Source organism: Aplidium turbinatum, chromosome 18, assembly GCF_918807975.1.
Source record: "Aplidium turbinatum chromosome 18, kaAplTurb1.1, whole genome shotgun sequence".
Taxonomy (NCBI): domain Eukaryota; kingdom Metazoa; phylum Chordata; class Ascidiacea; order Aplousobranchia; family Polyclinidae; genus Aplidium; species Aplidium turbinatum.
Genome location: NC_137489.1, coordinates 6528431 through 6546808, shown reverse-complemented (window position 1 = coordinate 6546808; position 18378 = coordinate 6528431). Strand labels below are relative to the sequence as shown.

Below are 18378 nucleotides of genomic sequence, written 5' to 3'. Positions count from 1 at the left end.
ATATACCCCACCCCTATTTAAAGGCTCAAACAAGTCTAATTTCAACCCAAGTAGAATAAATTTAAACCAATTAACTGCCATTTTCATCAAGTTTGAGCTTTTTGTGTACTACCGTTGACTACCCCGTGTGTACTACCCCCAGACCCCCATTGGACTCCAGCCGCCGATTCAGCCGCTGCGCGGCTGACTGACACAATGTCTTGGCCTCCCCCTAACAAAATTTCTAAATACGCCACTGGTCCAAGGTATACAGCACATTTATCTAACGCTAATTTAAACTTTACTATTATAACATCAATTACTCCAAAAGTGATATGACATTTGGACAACACCATGAACTCCAAACAGACTTAAGCAATGATATCCATATGCAGACAATAGGCAAAAAGTGTTTACTAATTCCTTTTAATTGAATCTTGCTTGAACATTTTTAATTATTCCAGACATGTTGGATCAATGTGCTTGGCCTACGCAGTTTTTGAAGTCAAGATTCAGTTGGTCAAGCAAAAATAGTAGGCTACACATTTAGCCAAACGCAGCAGCACCACTTTTCAAGATTAAACAATAGAAACCCGTTAATGATGCAGAAATCAGTAGTCTTAACAGCATCAAATTTTACGTCTTGAAGCAGTTTAACATCGCCTGTCTTAATACGAGAAGTAGAATGGGGTGACTTTGGTCCAGTTATGAGACACCGCTTACTTTAATTTTACAATGGTTCTGGGAGAAAACTTTAATTAACCCATATTGAGGGCTATCAAGAGCCCTTACATGTTACCAAGTTTGAAGTCATTTGGTCCATGCGTAGAGTTAGAAAAAAAAAAAAACTATAAGTGGTTTTCACTCCAGTGTTTTAAAAAAACTATAAGCAGTAATCTTTTTTCAAGACATGCTCATTGCCAACCCCAAAAAGGGGTGTCACTGGCCCCTTTCAGAGTTTTTAAAATACTTTCAACAATCAGCACTCGCGATTACGTATCAAATATCAAGTTAATCGAACGAAAATGTACCACTAATATATGGCCTGGCACCTGGTTTCCGTTTGTATTTCCTATAGGCATGTCAATTTTTGAAATATTAATCTGCACTCCATCAAGCCAAAATTGATGAAAATGGATCACTAACACAACTAAAATCCTGTAATAAACGACAAAAAGTGGATTAACATCATACAAAAGTGGCCAAAGTCACACCATATTTTCTACATGTCAAGGGGTGACTATACAAATACATAAATGACTACATAAACGACTAACGTAAACTAACGTAAACTACATAAACGACTACATAAATGTAATGCCTACTTTAGATTGGCAATTAATCCATTCGAGTAGATGAAGCATAATGCCATCCAACGATAGTAAAATTGTTAGAATCCGAGCAGAAATGAGAAGCTACAGCATATTTGGTGGAGGCACTATTCACCGATCACATCAAACTGCGGGCGGCTTATGCTAAACCACGATCGAATCGCCTTGAAAAATGCATTGGAAAAAAGCTTCGTCGAGCGGTTACGTTTGAACAACGATTTCTCGTTTTGTGGATTAGATATAAATGTGAAAGTTAACATATGAATAAACCAAGACATACTCTTTTAATTTGTGTTGGTTTGGTATTTTTATTGTAAAAAATGAATTGCTGAGAATTGGTACAAAATAGTAAAGTTTAAGTTAGTGCTACATAAATGTAATGCCTACTTTAGATTGGCAATTAATCCATTCGAGTAGATGAAGCATAATGCCATCCAACGATAGTAAAATTGTTAGAATCCGAGCAGAAATGAGAAAGCTACAGCATATTTGGTGGAGGCAGTATTCATCGATCACAGCAAACTGTGGGCGGCTTATACTGAACCACGATTGAATCGCCTATAAAAATGCATTGGAAAAAAGCTTCGTCGAGCGGTTACGTTTGAACAACGATTTCTCGTTTTGTAGATAACATATAAACGTGAAAGTTGTTAGGTTAATAAAACAAAACATACTCTTTTAATTTGTGTTGGTTTGGTATTTTTATTGTAAAAATTGAATTGCTGAGAATTGGTACAAAATAGTAAAGTTTAAGTTAGCGCTACATAAATATAGTGCCTACTTTAGATTGGCAATTAATCCATTCGGGTAGATGAAGCATAATGCCATCCAACGATAGTAAAATTGTTAAAATCCGAGCAGAAATGAGAAAGCTACAGCATACTTGGTGGAGGCAGTATTCATCGATCACAGTAAACTGTGGGCGGCTTATACTGAACCACGATTGCTCGTTTTGTAGATAACATATAAACGTGAAAGTTGTTACGTTAATAAAGCAAGTATTTTTATTGTAAAAATGAATTGCTGAGAATTGGTACAAAATAGTAACAGTTTAAGTTAGCGCTAGATCAATAATAATGCCTACAAATATTTAAAAATCAATAGGCATTCCGCTTTTACTTCTATTCCGCGTTTTTGCACCCTTCCTAAAAGTAGTTGCGTTTTTTTGCATGACGTCGCAGATTTTTGTGACGTCACTAACCAAGGCGGCCGATCCTAAACCAGCACCTAAAAAGGTTACCGTACTCAACCCTGAAGCAAAATAAAACAGTTCAAAGCCCCAGTAGTATCGCACAGCGTCCCAATATACATTCTAGCATATAAAAATAGTTATTATACAATACATAATGCATCATACATAAAGGTATCATACAGTATGCACAATGAAAATTTGCCTTAGAAAGCTCACGGTACTTTCTTGATTGACTGCAATTATTTACACAGCATATTAGGCTATTGCATTATGAAAAAAATTAATTTCTTTTACTCAGGATATTTTAGCTGTAAAACTGTCGTTCAGTATATAATTAAATCTTTTTGCACGTCTATTTAAATTCAGCCTAAAAGTTAGGCCCACAGACATCTTATTATAACTAGACTGCGCTTCTCGTATTTCGATTGAAGAAATTGAAAAAAGGCGGCGGCCATTGTTAGTGTCTCAAACTCGCGTGAAAGCTGCGCTGTTAACGATAACATTTCTGAGCTGGTTGCGCTTCTGCAGAAAACTAACTTGTTAACTATAATTTAGAACTTTGGTGTAATAGAGGTTTTATTCATCTATGAAATGAATAAAAGCATGTGTTAAATTGCACAGAATTATACATACAGTCTATAATATAAAGCAAAAACACTGCGATGCGAGAGCACGTATACGATACACTGAATGCATCATTTCCAGCAGTTCAGCAGAACTCTTACCGTATTCAATTTGGCGTTACAGCTGAGCTGATGATTAGCCTATTGTAAAAACAGCAACAAACAGTGTATTACATCAAACCTAAGCAAATGATACGCTATATTATAGCGGCTATAACGTAGGCCTATAGCTCAACAAAATCAAAACAAATTAAATATTCACCAATACTGATGTGATGTCGAAAGGAAGTAGTTTATTGGTGTTTGAAAAGTACTGTTTTGTTAAGCGTTTTACGAACCAATTTGCCTTGTATTTGCTTGCAGGTTTCCTTACCAATGTGGTAAAACCTAATTTTTAAATAACATTTGGACACAGTTTTGACTAGCGTAAAAATGTGATTATCGGTAACGGTGCATTCAAACACAAGATCCGTGAGATTAGTAAATATCTTGGAATGGTTTATATTTCCAAGCACAGCTACCGCAATAGCTTCCACAATGCCTGGATGAAGAGGTAATCTCCCAGCTGTGGTAGTTAGTAACCGTTTAATGCATAATTCAGTTTCTTCACAAATATATACAACACTGAAAGAAGGTTTAAAAAGTCCACTTCTATCTTTAAATGATAAGAAGCTGGGTTGAACAGGTAAAGTGTGTGAACTCAGTTCAAAGCGGCACCTTGCACATAACGTTATCTTTGCGCACATTTTGGCAGCATAAATTAACAAATTCTAACAATATGTTTGCGATTGTAGAACAGCAAAGGTGAAATCATATAAAGATTTCGTCATACTAGGTGAATTGCGGAGATATTTATTAGTTGTTATTTCACAGCAACTTGAAACTGAAGCTATTTCTTTAAAAGTTATTGTTGATGAAATCACACGAATTTACGTCATAATGCAACGTTTTGCTACAACGGAGAAAATCGAAAGCCATCAATCTCTATTGAACAGAATCCTGGTAAAAGCTGCGGTTGTGTTGTTGCATAGAAAACTATTTGTTTTGTCAATTATTTGTTCACAACAACTGAGTTTTTTAAGAAACGCAAATATTATAGGAGAATTACATTTTGTAGAAAGTTAAGTTGTGTTCAGTCGTGTTCTCATTGCTTTAAGAATTGGCGCTCCAGTTGTTTCAGGAACGAGGAGGCGACTGATTCTTAACTAATTAATTCATCTACTTCTACTTGTTTTAAAGTATCAGGTTTGGTGGCCGTGCTTAACTACTGTATATTTATCGATTCATATACCGCAATATTAAATCCGTTCATGCACGTCTTAAACCATAATAGTTTTGCCACCTTTTCCTTTTGTTGGTTTTGTTCCTGTATTTCTTTTTCACAATATCATTTGTTTTGCATTCTGACAAGGAAAAATAAATTGAATTGAATTCAAAACAATGAAAATTCATTACGGGTCCCTACAAAAGCATTGGCAAACGCGCGGAATAGGTACACTAATAATGGCTGACGTCTGAACCTGCTTTCTTCAAAAATCGTAAACGAGAGAAGTGACGATGCGCGGTCTAGTTATAATAAGATGTCTATGGTTAGGCCACGTCAATTGTATTTCAAAAGCTTGGCCTTGGTCCATCTTTTTCCGCTGATGACGCAAGAACAACAACACAATCAAGTCACTCAACCGCACGGTTACGGATGAATAATTAATTTTCGCATGACAAGTTTTATGATTTTTGGCCGGACAATACATTATGCCGCAGAACAACTCCATTTGATTTTGATGCTCGAAGTTTTATTGTATTAATTGTTGAATCACAGAAATATTTATATTTAAACCAGAAATGCAAATTTGTTTTGGCAATTATTCACAAATCCAGATTAAGAGTTTGCAAAGTTTTGGCAGGGATATCTAAAGCAGGGGATACGAAGGCTTCTATTACGTCTGACAATAGAAGGGTTTCTGTTTATCGTAAATAATCTCTATATATCGTAAAATTAAAATTGGCACTGATAGTAATTTAATTGACCTTGTTATGATAACCTGCATTTTTCTATTAGCATTAGGCCTGGATGTTCACTGCATGCTCATGTTTACTAGTTAAATAGACCTTTCCCGCAGCCGAACAATTAAGCGTGACGTGGAAAACAAACTACTTCACAAATTGAAATCGTAGTAGTAAAACACAGTTTTTGAATGTTTTGATCAAAAAGTTGCTCATTTTAGTCTTACATTTTGTACTAAAAGTACTTTTTTGACTGAGTATTAGGCTACAACTAAGTTATCTATTTTCAGAAAAGAAAAAGTACGGTTGTAGCCCATGGGCCTAACAACCGTCGGCACAACGCTATAGCCTACTGAACGAAAGCACATTGATATATTTTAATCTAAAATATTTCTCTTAACAACTAAAGTAGGTAGTCTAAACTTATTATTACTGTATTTAATTTAGAATCTACACTTGCAATTTTTTCGTGCAGCATTTCGTTCATTAGGCTACTTGATGTTTTTGTCATACCTTGGCCTATATGCTTAGGGTCACTCCATGTTTCTAGCCACTTAATGCTTGTGTTTGGCCTCTTTTGCTTTTATGGTACAAATGTATTGACACAAAATCAAACAGCATTTGCATTTTTTGCAAATATTACTTTCTGGTCACATCACAAGTTTGCAACACACAGGGGCGCCGGAAACGCGAATGCCCCCCTGCCCTCAATTTTTCTGTGAATGGGGGGGGGCAGGGGAGCAACGATGCCCTTTTATGGTCATGTAAGCTACAGCACATTTTGCAATACGATATAACAATTTCAGCTATTCCCTTTTATAATCTTTCAATTTTGCCTCAAAATAATATTCACGAAAAAAATTCTGTATCACAGAAGGTTAATTAGCCTACATCATTATAACATAGCATGATGCCCTTCCGTGCCATTGATTGAATCTTTATCCTCGGACTGGGAAAGCTTCTTGCAGAGCTTAATCCTGGCAGTTTCGCATACTTGTAGAGGCTTTGAATCGCTCACGCGTCACCGAGATTGACAGAGTGAAGTTTCCGATTGTTGAAGTCTTGTTGCTGGGAAACTATTCCATCCATTAAATGCCGCTGAATGGAGAGTGCGTTGCTCAAGCACACACCCCGAAAGTCAAACCAGCGCCGCTTGATCTTGAAGCTTCTTTGTTCCAGAAGTCACGCGCTAACCAACTGAGCTATCGGGGTGGATAGCTCTTGTTCATTGTATACCGGACACTTGTATTATTAGGCTACTCGATGATGAGCATTATTGGTACGGTATATCTTATCCTAAATCTTTAAAAAAAATTGGTCTTTCAGCAACAAAAGTGCCCTTTTTTTACAATCCTGCCCCCCCAGTCAAAAACCGTTCCGGCGCCCCTGGCAACACACACGCTTTCATTTTGAATTGGACTACAGCGCAAGTGGAACTACAACTACCGTACCTAATAACTTACCATACGGTACTTTTTGGTTAGGCTACTACAATTTTATTAAATTATTAGCCTACTAACTGTCAGTGATGTACGCGCATTCAAAAAATATTGACGCCGTCAGCGTAAACGCAAACGTTTGAAAAAACATACGCCGTATGCGTCAACGTAACTTGTAAAAAAAGTTGGCGGCGTCAGCGCATACACTAGCGTAAACTCATTTTGTTTGCTAGGTGCCAAACATTCACACGGTATAAACCACTCAAAACAAACAAGTTTTATTTTGAATTTTCACGAAGAAACACAAGCATCTGAAAGTGATCATCTGACATTTTGCTGTGTTTTGGTTCCAATATGTCTTTGCCCATTGAAAACATTCTTTTAACTGCAGCGCTGGAAGGTATGGGAACGTTCAAATATTACGTAACGCCTTCGAGGGGGAGGGGGGGGTTTATGCAAAGCGTTACGTTAGCGTCACATTGGGGGGGAGGGGGTTCAAGCAAACTGTTACGCAACGCTTTCGAGTACAGAATGGTAGTTTTTTGTGCTGAATTCGTACTGAAAAAGCGTTACATGGGGGAGGGGGGATTGAAAAAAGCGTTACGTTGGCGTTACATGGGGGAGGGGGGGGTCAAAAATTCGGAAAAAAAAGCGTTACGTAATATTTGAACGTTCCCTATTGGCGTGTTGTAGCGAAAAAAATACATTAAAAAGTATGCGTTGACGCTTTGCGCTAAAAAACCGCGAAAACTTTACGGCGTAGCCTCAAGCGCAAACTATCCAAAAAAATGTGGCCGCAAGCGTTAGCGTAAACAAAAAGTCTACGCCGCATGTATGCGGCGTAGACGTAGCCTACATCTCTGCTAACTGTTTTCTAAATTTACAATAAACTTTTTGACAATATAAAACTCTAATTAACTAGGCCTATAAATAATTTTCTTAGTAATGTAGCGGCTGCATTGTTGAAATCCAGTTTTTAATGTTTTGAAATCCAGTTTTGAAATCCAGTTTTTAGGCTATTTGATAAGTTTGGGAAAATGCGAAGTGTATGCCCATTGCCCATAGTCTTCATCAATAGGATAACCCGTTGGGCTATTGAGGCAAGATACCGAAGAAGCCACATTTGTGGTGAACAAATTTCCGAACCTGGCTGATTTTATCTACTTGTTAATTTGTAATTGTGTCGCTTTATTTAACTGCTGCGCCAACTTTAAACACGTTTTTCTCATAATTTCAGTGGTTCATACAGCTACCAAATTATCAGTGAACAAAATGCAACTAAGTAAAATTCGACTGTACCAGCATCAGTAATGTTAGGTAATATGACGATGGATGACGTAATCAGTAATCACATTTAAACGAGACATAAACACTAACATTAATAAATAAAACAATGCGAGCAGCAACAAATAATTTCACGGCGGTTGTGTCAGTATGATTAGAAAAGGTAATACGAAAAAATCTAGCACGTAACGGTATACTACACTACACAACATTCAACTTGATGTAAAGACTTCAGTAACATATAGGTAAGGGTCCATGACTTGTCAAGATCATGCAAGGACGCCAAGACACGTTGTCTAGGCTATAGCAATTTTTATTAACGGTAGAAGCCAAGCTAGAAATAAAATACTTGACCAGCAAATTCTAAATTTGTCTCTCCAAGCAACTTGGATAGGCAGCCACGGACAGGTTCTGTTGAAACAAAAAGGACAATGCTACTAACTATCAAATCAATCGAACGTCTTTTTTCCAAAAATCGACCTTGACTGAGTGATACAAAATATGATGTGAAACGCACAGCAAAAAGTTCTTCGCAAAGTCGACAAGGAGCAAAAATTAAATTACATTGAATGGGTTAAATTTTCAACGCAGCAGTAGGAATACGCTGTCTGTCTAAAATAGTGGATTTTTGTCACAAAGAGCCGCGCTGTTTGAAATGTACCAATGACAAAAGTAACTTATTGCAAGCAAATGAAATACTATACGTACCAAGGTCATGAGCTTTTTCCATTACTAAACCGTACAGAAATATTTCGTTTTTCGTCAACCACTTGTTTGTTTGCTGAAAGTATTGCCGCAAGGCGTTATGATCCAGCTGAAATGCATCGATGGTTTGGTGCAGGCAGAAAATCACAAGCAATATTCGCTGTTGCATTGCTTGCTGCCTGAGTGCAAAAATGAGATGATTGCATAATAGCATACTTTTTTTAAAAGAAAAGTAACCCCAATTTAAGTGATATTGCAAAAAATATAGTACCTTTTTACATTATCATAGCATATTGTTTGGAAGATATCGTCCAAACTATCTTTCCAAGTAGTCACTCCATTCGTAATAAACACCGCGCTCATTGGGCAAGACTCTGCAAGATCCAGATCACTGAGGTCTACAAGTGTCGCTGTGAAGAAATAGCAGCAGTAGGCTAAACATTCCAGACAACAAAATCCGTCATTTCTTTTACATTGATTCAACGTTTGCAGACGTTGACAAACTGAAAAATAAACTAAAAAATCCCAATACAATGGCTTATAAAAAGATTATTTCCTGGCAAATAGTAAAAATTGTTACACTTTGCAACAGTTAAAGTGAGCTCGTGGCTATGTGTCGACGTTATACATTAATGGCAGAGAAAATATTTTATTGTGATGATCAGTTTAGTCTTCCCAGAAATTTTTACTTGCTTTTCCCTAACTTCTATTTCTGTTTTAAAAAATTGAAGCTGTTGCTGCATAAACAAATTTTCTGCAATTATTATTTATAAAAAAAAGTATAGCAATGTCAAGGTAGAAAAACAGCTACGCAAGGCAAGTGGTCTGCATTGTTTTGCTACCAAGTGGATGAACAAAACACGAATAGCCGGTTACAAACGACGATTGTACGGGTATTTGAAAATGTTAACATTTTTACATAAGTAGTATATGTGATCTGCAGATGTGCGTTCACTCACTTTTAATGTTGACTGACAATTTCCAACTTTCAGAAAATATGTGTCTGGCAAAATCTTTGCAACTGCCGTTCAGAGGAACAACAAAAGTGTTTCTTTCCGCAACTAGAAAACTAAAACAAATCAAATTCACAGGAAAACTTGGTTTATGCGAAAATTTCAGGCAAAAAGATAGTACTGTACACAATAGTATTTTGGTGTTAATTAAGGTTTACCCATAATCGGAAAATTGGTTATATAAATCAACAAAGTTAATGGACAGCCTTTGTCACTTACATTGTGAAAAGATATGTCGGGCTAACATGACATCTTTGCTGTGAGTTATTTTCCACAAGTTTTCGTTGCCATGCAAAACTTTTGGTTTTGTGCCTGTATTTTCAGCTACCAGTTTCAAACATTCCGTGCCATTCTCTAACTCTTTTTCTGAAGACTGCAATAAAACATATTACAGCTGCAGTATCTCATATTGAAATGAGGGTTCTGCCATTGGAGTCCTTTCTCCTGGGAGCAAACGCCCCTGGAACGAAGTGTAAAACACTAAACTGACTCTGAACCAGTGTTGGCTACATCAAATTTTAAAAGGTGAGATGGGATACACAAAATGCCCAATTTTCCATGCCAACATGACACAAAGCCCTAAACTATCGACTAATTTCTTGTATGTACTCCAGATTACCACCCTGGGCACCAAGAGGGACCTTTCAATATATAACTCGATTGTTGAAGAATGTATCTACTTGTGGATTGAAAATACAATTGAAAAACTATATTATATAGATAGAAGATGTAGCCTAGATTGCAGTACATTTATATGCACCAGACAATCCCAGACATAGGCAAACTACAGCCTACCAGCCAAATCTGGCCCACCAGATGTTGATACCAACTAATGCATCAAACCAATTTATGTTTTGTCTTCATGCACATATTTAGTTGATCCCACAAAACAAATGGAAGTTATACACAATCGACATGTCATTGCAACTTTGCAAGGATGTATTTTATCTTGTCACTGCTAGATATTTTTGAATATTTATTTATAGATTTTCAAACATATGCTAATAGTCTAGTTCAGAGGTGGGCAAACTACGGCCCGCGGGCCCAATGCGGCCCGAAACAACATTCTGTGTGGCCCGCGAAAGCCTGAAGCAATTATCTAGAAAAAATAATCCTAAAATCGCTTGAAAATTTTAATTACTACAAAGACTTAATTAAACCTTTTCTTCATATACTTATTTCATCTTGATAAGGATAAATTGTAGCCTAGTCTTTTTGTCGCATTGTACTGTAGTACAGTAGTTTGTTTCCCCAGCCACATTGTGATCTTGCATGAAACCATGAATGCATGTTTATTATTACTGTCAAAGCAGCCATTGCTACACAGCCGATTACGTCACAATCGAAATTTCTGACTTCGGCCTGTCGCATCATGAGACTTCCTTTTCGTTTTAGTCTTGGATCAAGGCCAAGACTCTTGGTGTTGGTAGAGAGAAAAGCGCCGATTGCGACAGTTTTTCTGATTATGTTAATTCGCTCACAGATGTGTTTTGTTTAATTCGCTCAAAGTATGTCTGGCAAAGTGTTATCTTGATGCGGGTTGTATTCAACTAAATAATTGAGACAAACATTTTTTATATCTTTTATGTAACACGTGTCGTGTACTGTATATAAAATCTCCGTTTCTTTCGTCACTATAAAAACAAATAAAAGCTTGTGGCTTGACTATTTTGGACTTTATGTTTTGGGATTATAATCTTAATACATACTGCGACCCTCGATCAAATTCCGATTCTGATTGCGGCCCTCGAGATAAAAAGTTTGCCTACCCCTGGTCTAGTTAACTGCTAAGCTCTATCTAAAGTATTACAGAACAGGTGACTTTCTCTCAACATAACACACAGATCTTAACACATATAGACATTTCAGATCTGTTCTGATGTGAAGTCCAACACAAAATTGTTAAGCTTTGGCAAAAAATTCACCTAAGATAAGAATATTATTCATACTGGCAGGCTATTGAATCAAATTCTGATGCAAAGTGTGTTGCTTTAAGGATACAGGTTTCAAAAGTAAATTATTGTACAATAACTTAGCTCATTCAACTAGTAGTATATACAATATTAGCTCATAAAACTCATTAAAACAAAACTATCGTATACACTCTTTTTCCAGTACATACTTGTAATCTTGTATGGCCCAAATGCTAAATTTTGAGAATTTTTGGACTCTTGAGTCGAAACGTTTGCCCACCCCTGGTATACACCATGTGATATCAAAAAATAATTTATCCACTTACTTTTACATAAGCCTGATAAATTTTGCTGAAACGAAAACCCTGAGGCATTTCACTTGCCCAATACATGCTTCTGTCCAAAGTAGACTTGAGGAAATTATTTTCATCCATTGACAAAATTGTTGATATTAATGGTCGTACAACACCAGCTGCCTGAAGGAGAATAATGTTGCTGATATAATTATTTATACTCCACTACAAAAGCTAAGTAGACAAATCTGAAATCACACAATCTTCCACTCCCTAGTAAATGTTTAATTGTTCACCTTGATTTTTGCAATTGTTTATATTTGTTTTCCATTTATTTCAATGGCCATTAGCCCACTGTTGCTGCAACTCAATGTGACCAAAGAATAGTTAAAGGCTTAAAGAACAAATGTTTATTGTTTTTTTGGAAAAAAATGCAGAAACAGGAATAAAATTGTTTAGCTCTATTACTGTAGCAATCCCACACTGCCTGAGAACGATCAATTCATTTACTTTAGAACCATGGTACCATAAGTCTATTGATTTTAAATCATAATAATCTTTAGTGCTTCGTGAAATAATGATGAAAAATTAAAGTATAGAAACACACTGTATCATATAGTTATATAATGATAGCATTTAACTTTCACTGAAGCATATTAAAATATTATGACCAATAGTGGGGTACGCAAGGGGGGAGGGGGAGTTAAACCCCCCTTATTGAGCTTGATATTTGAAATTTTTGTAGTGTTTTACGGCTTATCATGGCTTTATTTAAATGCATCATTCTCTATTTTTCTTAGTTTTTATATAAATAAAATTTTGTAAACATGTATTTGTGTTGTGATACAGCAATTATAGCCAAGAAACTATCTGCAACAAAACAAAAAAGGAAAAAATTGAGTAGTTGGCATAGAAATTTCTAAATTATTTGCTTGCTTTTGTTGTTTATAAGTTCAGTACAGCTGATTGAAGCTACACTGTTAGGCTATTGTGGACCCAGGCTTACCACCAACTTGAATAACTGGTTTGTTTTTCGCTGATGGCTAGCATATTTTTTAGTAGGCAACAGTTTCCACTGTTTGATTGGACATCTCCTAGGTCCTAGCATGAGCGCGCCCCCTGGTATGGACCTTCCTCGGCCGACTTGGGTCAAGCTCAACAGAATCCGAACCGGAGTCGGTCGCTTCCATTCCAACATGCACAAGTGGGGTCTGGCTCCCTCATCGGCCTGCAAATGCGGCGCGGAGGAACAAACTGCTGACCATGTCGTTCTCGAATGTCCCATCTACAAGGCACCAAATGGAACGCATGGTATAGCAACGCTGGACGAAGCTACACTCACCTGGCTCTCCACCACCTGCCCTGAAATTTGATCTAGTCTCAAACGAAAGAAGAAGAAGAAGCATGAGCAATAATGTTACATTGAAACGTTTTTAAAACAATGTTTTGTTTCATTTTGACAGAAAATTTTTTTATCTTCTTTGATTTCGAGATCTCATTAACTTGGTTTCGTAACGCGCTGAAAAGAAATATGAAATGCCAATGAGAACCATATTTTAAATTCCTTTTCGCTACATAATGCAATCTTAACGAAATTCAAATGAAAAACGTCTTCGAACTACACAGGAAACATGGGCCAAATTCTGAATCGACAATGGATTGCATTAACAATTTAAATTGCATTTTTGCATTAACCAACAAATTGTTCACAAAAAAAATGTATGCTAATGCTCATGAAGTTTTCTCGACCATCTTGTAGCCCTAATCATCACCACAATGACAAGTGTACATTTAGTGACCTTTCATAGGCCCACTTTTGTTTCAGCCGTGAACCAAATGTCAGTTACGATCAGACTGGTCTCATGAATTTTTTTCAAACTCCCCTCAATGAAAACTTTCTGCATACGCCACTGTATGACAAGATGAGTTTCTTAATTTTTTTTGTTGCAAAGATTGTTAGTACTATAATTGTCATGTTTATTTGAGGTGTTATCTGTATAAAAGTTTTACTTCTTGTTGATATCATCACTAACTATATAAATATATATATCCTAATTTTCACAACACACTTGGTATTTCAAAGCTGCTATTGCCACATTACATATGGATTCTTTGTCAACAAATGGCCGAACTCCATCATGAATGATAACAACAGGATCACAATTGAGATCCTCTGAAAGATTGTCAACTTGTAGGATTTTTTTCAAACATTGCAAACCAGCAAAAATTGATCTGAAAATGACAAGCACTATGCAGGAACATTTCACACAAATAATATTCCTTATATACCGTATTAATTCTACCAAATAACTTTTAAAAAAGCAGAGCATCTACAAAATTCAAAGTTCTTTTCTCGAGCACATGCACATACATTATAGACAGGCTATGTTATTAACATAAACAATTATAAACCTGTGTCTTGAATCCGCTCCCATGGTTAAATTTACTTTACTATGTCCCCACTGCTCAACAATTTTGTTCATCTTACATGTGAATTCATTTGATGTCGGTGTGGTGACTACGATTGTCTTTACAAAGGATATCCTGTTACATAAAACATTTGAAAAATATTAAAGTTTTAATATTTTTTTTTGGAGCTGGTATACAAGTCCTCCCCCCTGGTAACTCATTACAAAGACAGTCTCACTCAACCAAACATATAGGGTAAAACTACTTTACTATTACTGTTCACACACTTCAATCCACATGTTTTGGTCAATTCCGCTTTGTCATGAGTTGCCAAGGGGGGGGGGGGGGGGGACTTGTATACCAGCTCCGTCTTTTTTTTTTATTGCACTCCACTAACTAAAAACACATTTATTCATAACAATAGCCATCGTTTCATCAATAGCCAAGTTTCATGCCAAAGAATAGCCAAGTTTCACAGCCATCATCGTTTCATCAATAGCCAAGTTTCATGCCAAAGAAGCACTTTGGAATGCTAAAACACATTTTTTGCATTTCACCCAAGCCATTTATTTTTCCATACAGTGAAATAAATTTGGTCATAAAATAAGTTACGTAAATTGATGTTGATATGTCATATTGATACAAAATTACCATACCTCTCAAAAGCAGAAATAGTGTGAGAAATAATAGGCCTTTCCCCTGCTAACTGAAACTGTTTTGGAGGATTCATCTTACAACGAAGTCCAAGCCCTGAGGCTGGAATGACAACATATATTGGTGTGTCTTGGAGCATAAGGCATTGCTTTTCCATATTTTAAAAACAATTCTCAAAATTGCAAAATTATAAAATATATCGGTACTGTAAAAATCAGAACCTGCTACAAATAAACCAAACTCAACAAGTTTGAAATTTTCCCAATGGCAACACAGTTGCTGTCCACATGGCACTAAAACCTAGTTCCATCTTGTAAATCTAACTTACTTTATGACAAAATAAGCCCAAAATTGAAAGAAGTGCAGCCTGCACTTCTTTCAATTTATGGTTCACATATGAGTTAGTTTGGCTCTTGTGGTGTGCACTTGAGCAATGCATTTCAGAAATGCACTCTAATCAGCAGCACCTAGTGGATGGAGTACTAATTCCCCGGTAATTACTATCAGACCCTTCACTCTGCCAATCCCGGCAACCGGCTATGTGTATTCAAAATTGCCTGTAATAACCTATCAAAGACTTTATCAGTCCAAGAATATGGCTTCAAAAGCAACAATACCAAAACAAGCAATGTTTTTTCTTTTTATAATGCAGCACAGGCAAGCAGTCAATACACTGCATTTCGCTTTGCATTTACAAAATTTTCTTTTCATGTAAAGTGGTTGTGAAGCGACAGTGACTGCAAGAGTACCCTAAGGTCTGGTTGGGTAAAATTCAGAGTGTTGAGAGTTGTTTTGTGGTTGATTTCTATTGAAAATGAAAGGGAGCATTTATACTAGTTGCATGAGATCTGTAATGCTGTACGGAAGTGAGATATGGTACGGTACTTACGGGAAAACAAATTGGCGATTTTAAGAAGAATTGAGATAACGATGGTGAGGGCAATGTGTGGTGTGAAGCTGATGGACAAAAAGAGTACCGAAAAACTTATGAACTTGCTTGGGCTGAACGAGAACGTTGATAAACTTGTTAGTGATATTCAAATATTCCAAACTAGAGTGATGAAGACAAGACATTCTACTGCAGTTTAAAATGAACTTCACAATACAATAAATTCATACCTACTTTATTTTACACAGTTTGCCAAAAAAAAAAAAGAACAAATATTATACAGTATGATACGGTATTAATTTAAGATAGCACAATTTTAAGATAGTGGTAGTTTAGCTAGTACTGTTTTATCGATGTATATTTTTAACTTTTGGGTTTTGCCATCTTTCCCCTTTGTTGGTGTCAAATTCGTATGTTTACTTTGTCATTCTGTACATATTAGCGCCAGCAGCAAAAAATAAAATTGAATAATGAGAGTGAATGTGATAAATCATGACCATACTAGTAGAGATGACCGGCTATGTCACATTTTGAAGCCTTAAAATACCGGGCCGACTATTTCGTAGCAGTTCGGCAGACAAAACACATTACTTTTGCCTTATGAGTATGTAGACATGAATCGCAGGTTTGTGGACGTTGACTCAATGTAAGGAAAGTTTGTAAATTGAGAGCTGAAATATTGCGCAGCTGGACATTTTGCTTGATGGGAGTGAACCATGAAGTAAACTCATACGCAGTTAGTCACATCATAGGCAAGTCTAGCAACTAGAGTGAAAAGGAAAACAATATAGTCGCACAATATGTGCACTTGTGCAGTTAGTTTTCATGTGATATTCTCAAGCAACATAGCACAGAAAAGTAATGCACGGTACCGAAATTATGCAGCTGATTACTGAGCAAATCAAGCTTCTGATATGCAGTGGCTACAGGCAAAGTTGTATCTTCACTTCAGCATACTCATACTTTTTAATTGCTACTGTAGCCTACTTTAACTTTGTAGTCAGTTGACGAAAGGAAAGCAGGTTAACTTCATGTTTGCAAAACTAAACCAGATGAACCAATCGTTTTCTGTCAGCAAAATATTGTAACTCTTTGACCAATGTATGAATCGTAATGCATATCTTGGCATGTAGGATAGCCTATACAATTATACATGACCACGAATTGGTCATGATCTGAAGTTCACATGTTCAAGTAGATGATGGACTGGTTGTTAGGGTAAAGTGAAAAAAATAAAAATCACTAATTCAAAAAACGTCCCCTCTCAATAGTTGCCTTTGGTCCCAAAACTAAGTTTAAAAGTGTTTTTGGGAAGTTGCCTCGAATACTCAGGTGACAACCTTGACGCAAAGGTCATGAGGGGGTCAAATCCCATAAAAATGCCATAACTCTGTGAGCGGTGATGTTAGAGAGCTAATTTTGATGCCAAAAGAAGCAGAATGTGCACTTTCCTATCTGTCTCAAAAGAAGTTTTTTTCGAAATTTCGCTAGATATATGGTTATTTTCACAAAATGTAATTTTCAGGTCAAATATGAATAACACATAGCATTATGCACAGTTTAACATCACCATAACATAATCACTCCACAAGAAATCAGCATAATGAGTATGATATATCTCTAACCAATGAAACATACATTTGAGTGGTTTTAGAGCAAGCACAAGCACAGGATGGTAACAACAAACAAATATGAAATTGGGTTTCATAATATTACAATAGCCTAGACGACAGACGTTAAATGCCAGTTTTATGCAGGGGGAAATGGTATGGGCAGGAGGACCTAAGATTGAAATTGCTTTTTGGTATTGTATTGCTTCATCAGTTTTCGTGACCGAATCTTTAGCCTGATCAGACCGTCACGTCTGTTGAAGCCAGCTACTGCTGATGAAGCTTCGGTTACAAGCTTTATGTGGCGCTCCACAGCTTAATTGTGACATGGGTGGCGCATAATGAGCTTTTCTTCTCTGATTTTTTTCGATGTCGCAGTTACTCTGGTGTGGAATTGCTGGTGGTTCGTTGGTTTGGTCAGAATTTTAGTTCACAAGTTTGTAGTAAGATTTGGCATGAACGTTGATTGCTGGAACATTGAATTTTTTCACATGGACAGAAGCTACGGATTCTTCCCCATCGGATGGCTCGTTTTGAACTGGTGCTGCTTCGCTTTCAGGCACTTCATTTTCGATTGAAAATTGTTCAATGACCCCTCTCAAACTAAGGATTTTGTTCACAGCTAAATGACGAACTGTTTCATCTGCCAACATCCCCAAGAGAATGTTTTCTTGGTGCGCAAAGAATGCATTTTGCTTAAGGACATCCAGTGCAATCTTCTTGACTTTATTGTTCGAAAATTTGACGACTCTTTGTAGCATATTGAAGAAGTTTTTCGGTCCATCTGTGATCGTGTGGTAGTGCTTGATTTCAAACTATGCCGGAAAGTAAACCCTAATGCAAAATTCTGCAATTGTTGTCAATATTGTGGTTGGTCGTTGTATAGAAACATAGAAACGGGTTATGCGACAGGCCAAGGTCAGCCACCTTGCATGGGAAAGTCCTCCAACTTCGAGAAGCTCGAGATCTTCATCAACAGTGCCCAACATTACGGCCATACAGATTCTGTACCCATAATTTTCGTCATTTAGCTGTGAACA

At 36.7% G+C, this 18378-nt stretch overlaps 1 protein-coding gene across 1 annotated transcript; it reads right to left on the bottom strand.

The window, feature by feature from the left end:
* Positions 1-7723: 7723 nt before the first annotated feature.
* Positions 7724-15049, bottom strand: LOC145787816 (D-ribitol-5-phosphate cytidylyltransferase-like). Its single transcript, XM_082599650.1, has 9 exons — positions 14842-15049; positions 14189-14320; positions 13846-14008; positions 11810-11959; positions 9790-9943; positions 9517-9618; positions 8829-8967; positions 8561-8736; positions 7724-8263 (listed from the first exon to the last, which is right to left on the bottom strand). Exons 1-9 carry the CDS (start codon positions 14994-14996, stop codon positions 8187-8189), a joined length of 1248 nt encoding a protein of 415 aa, XP_082455776.1. The 5' UTR covers positions 14997-15049; the 3' UTR covers positions 7724-8186.
* Between the last annotated feature and the right edge of the window lie 3329 nt (positions 15050-18378).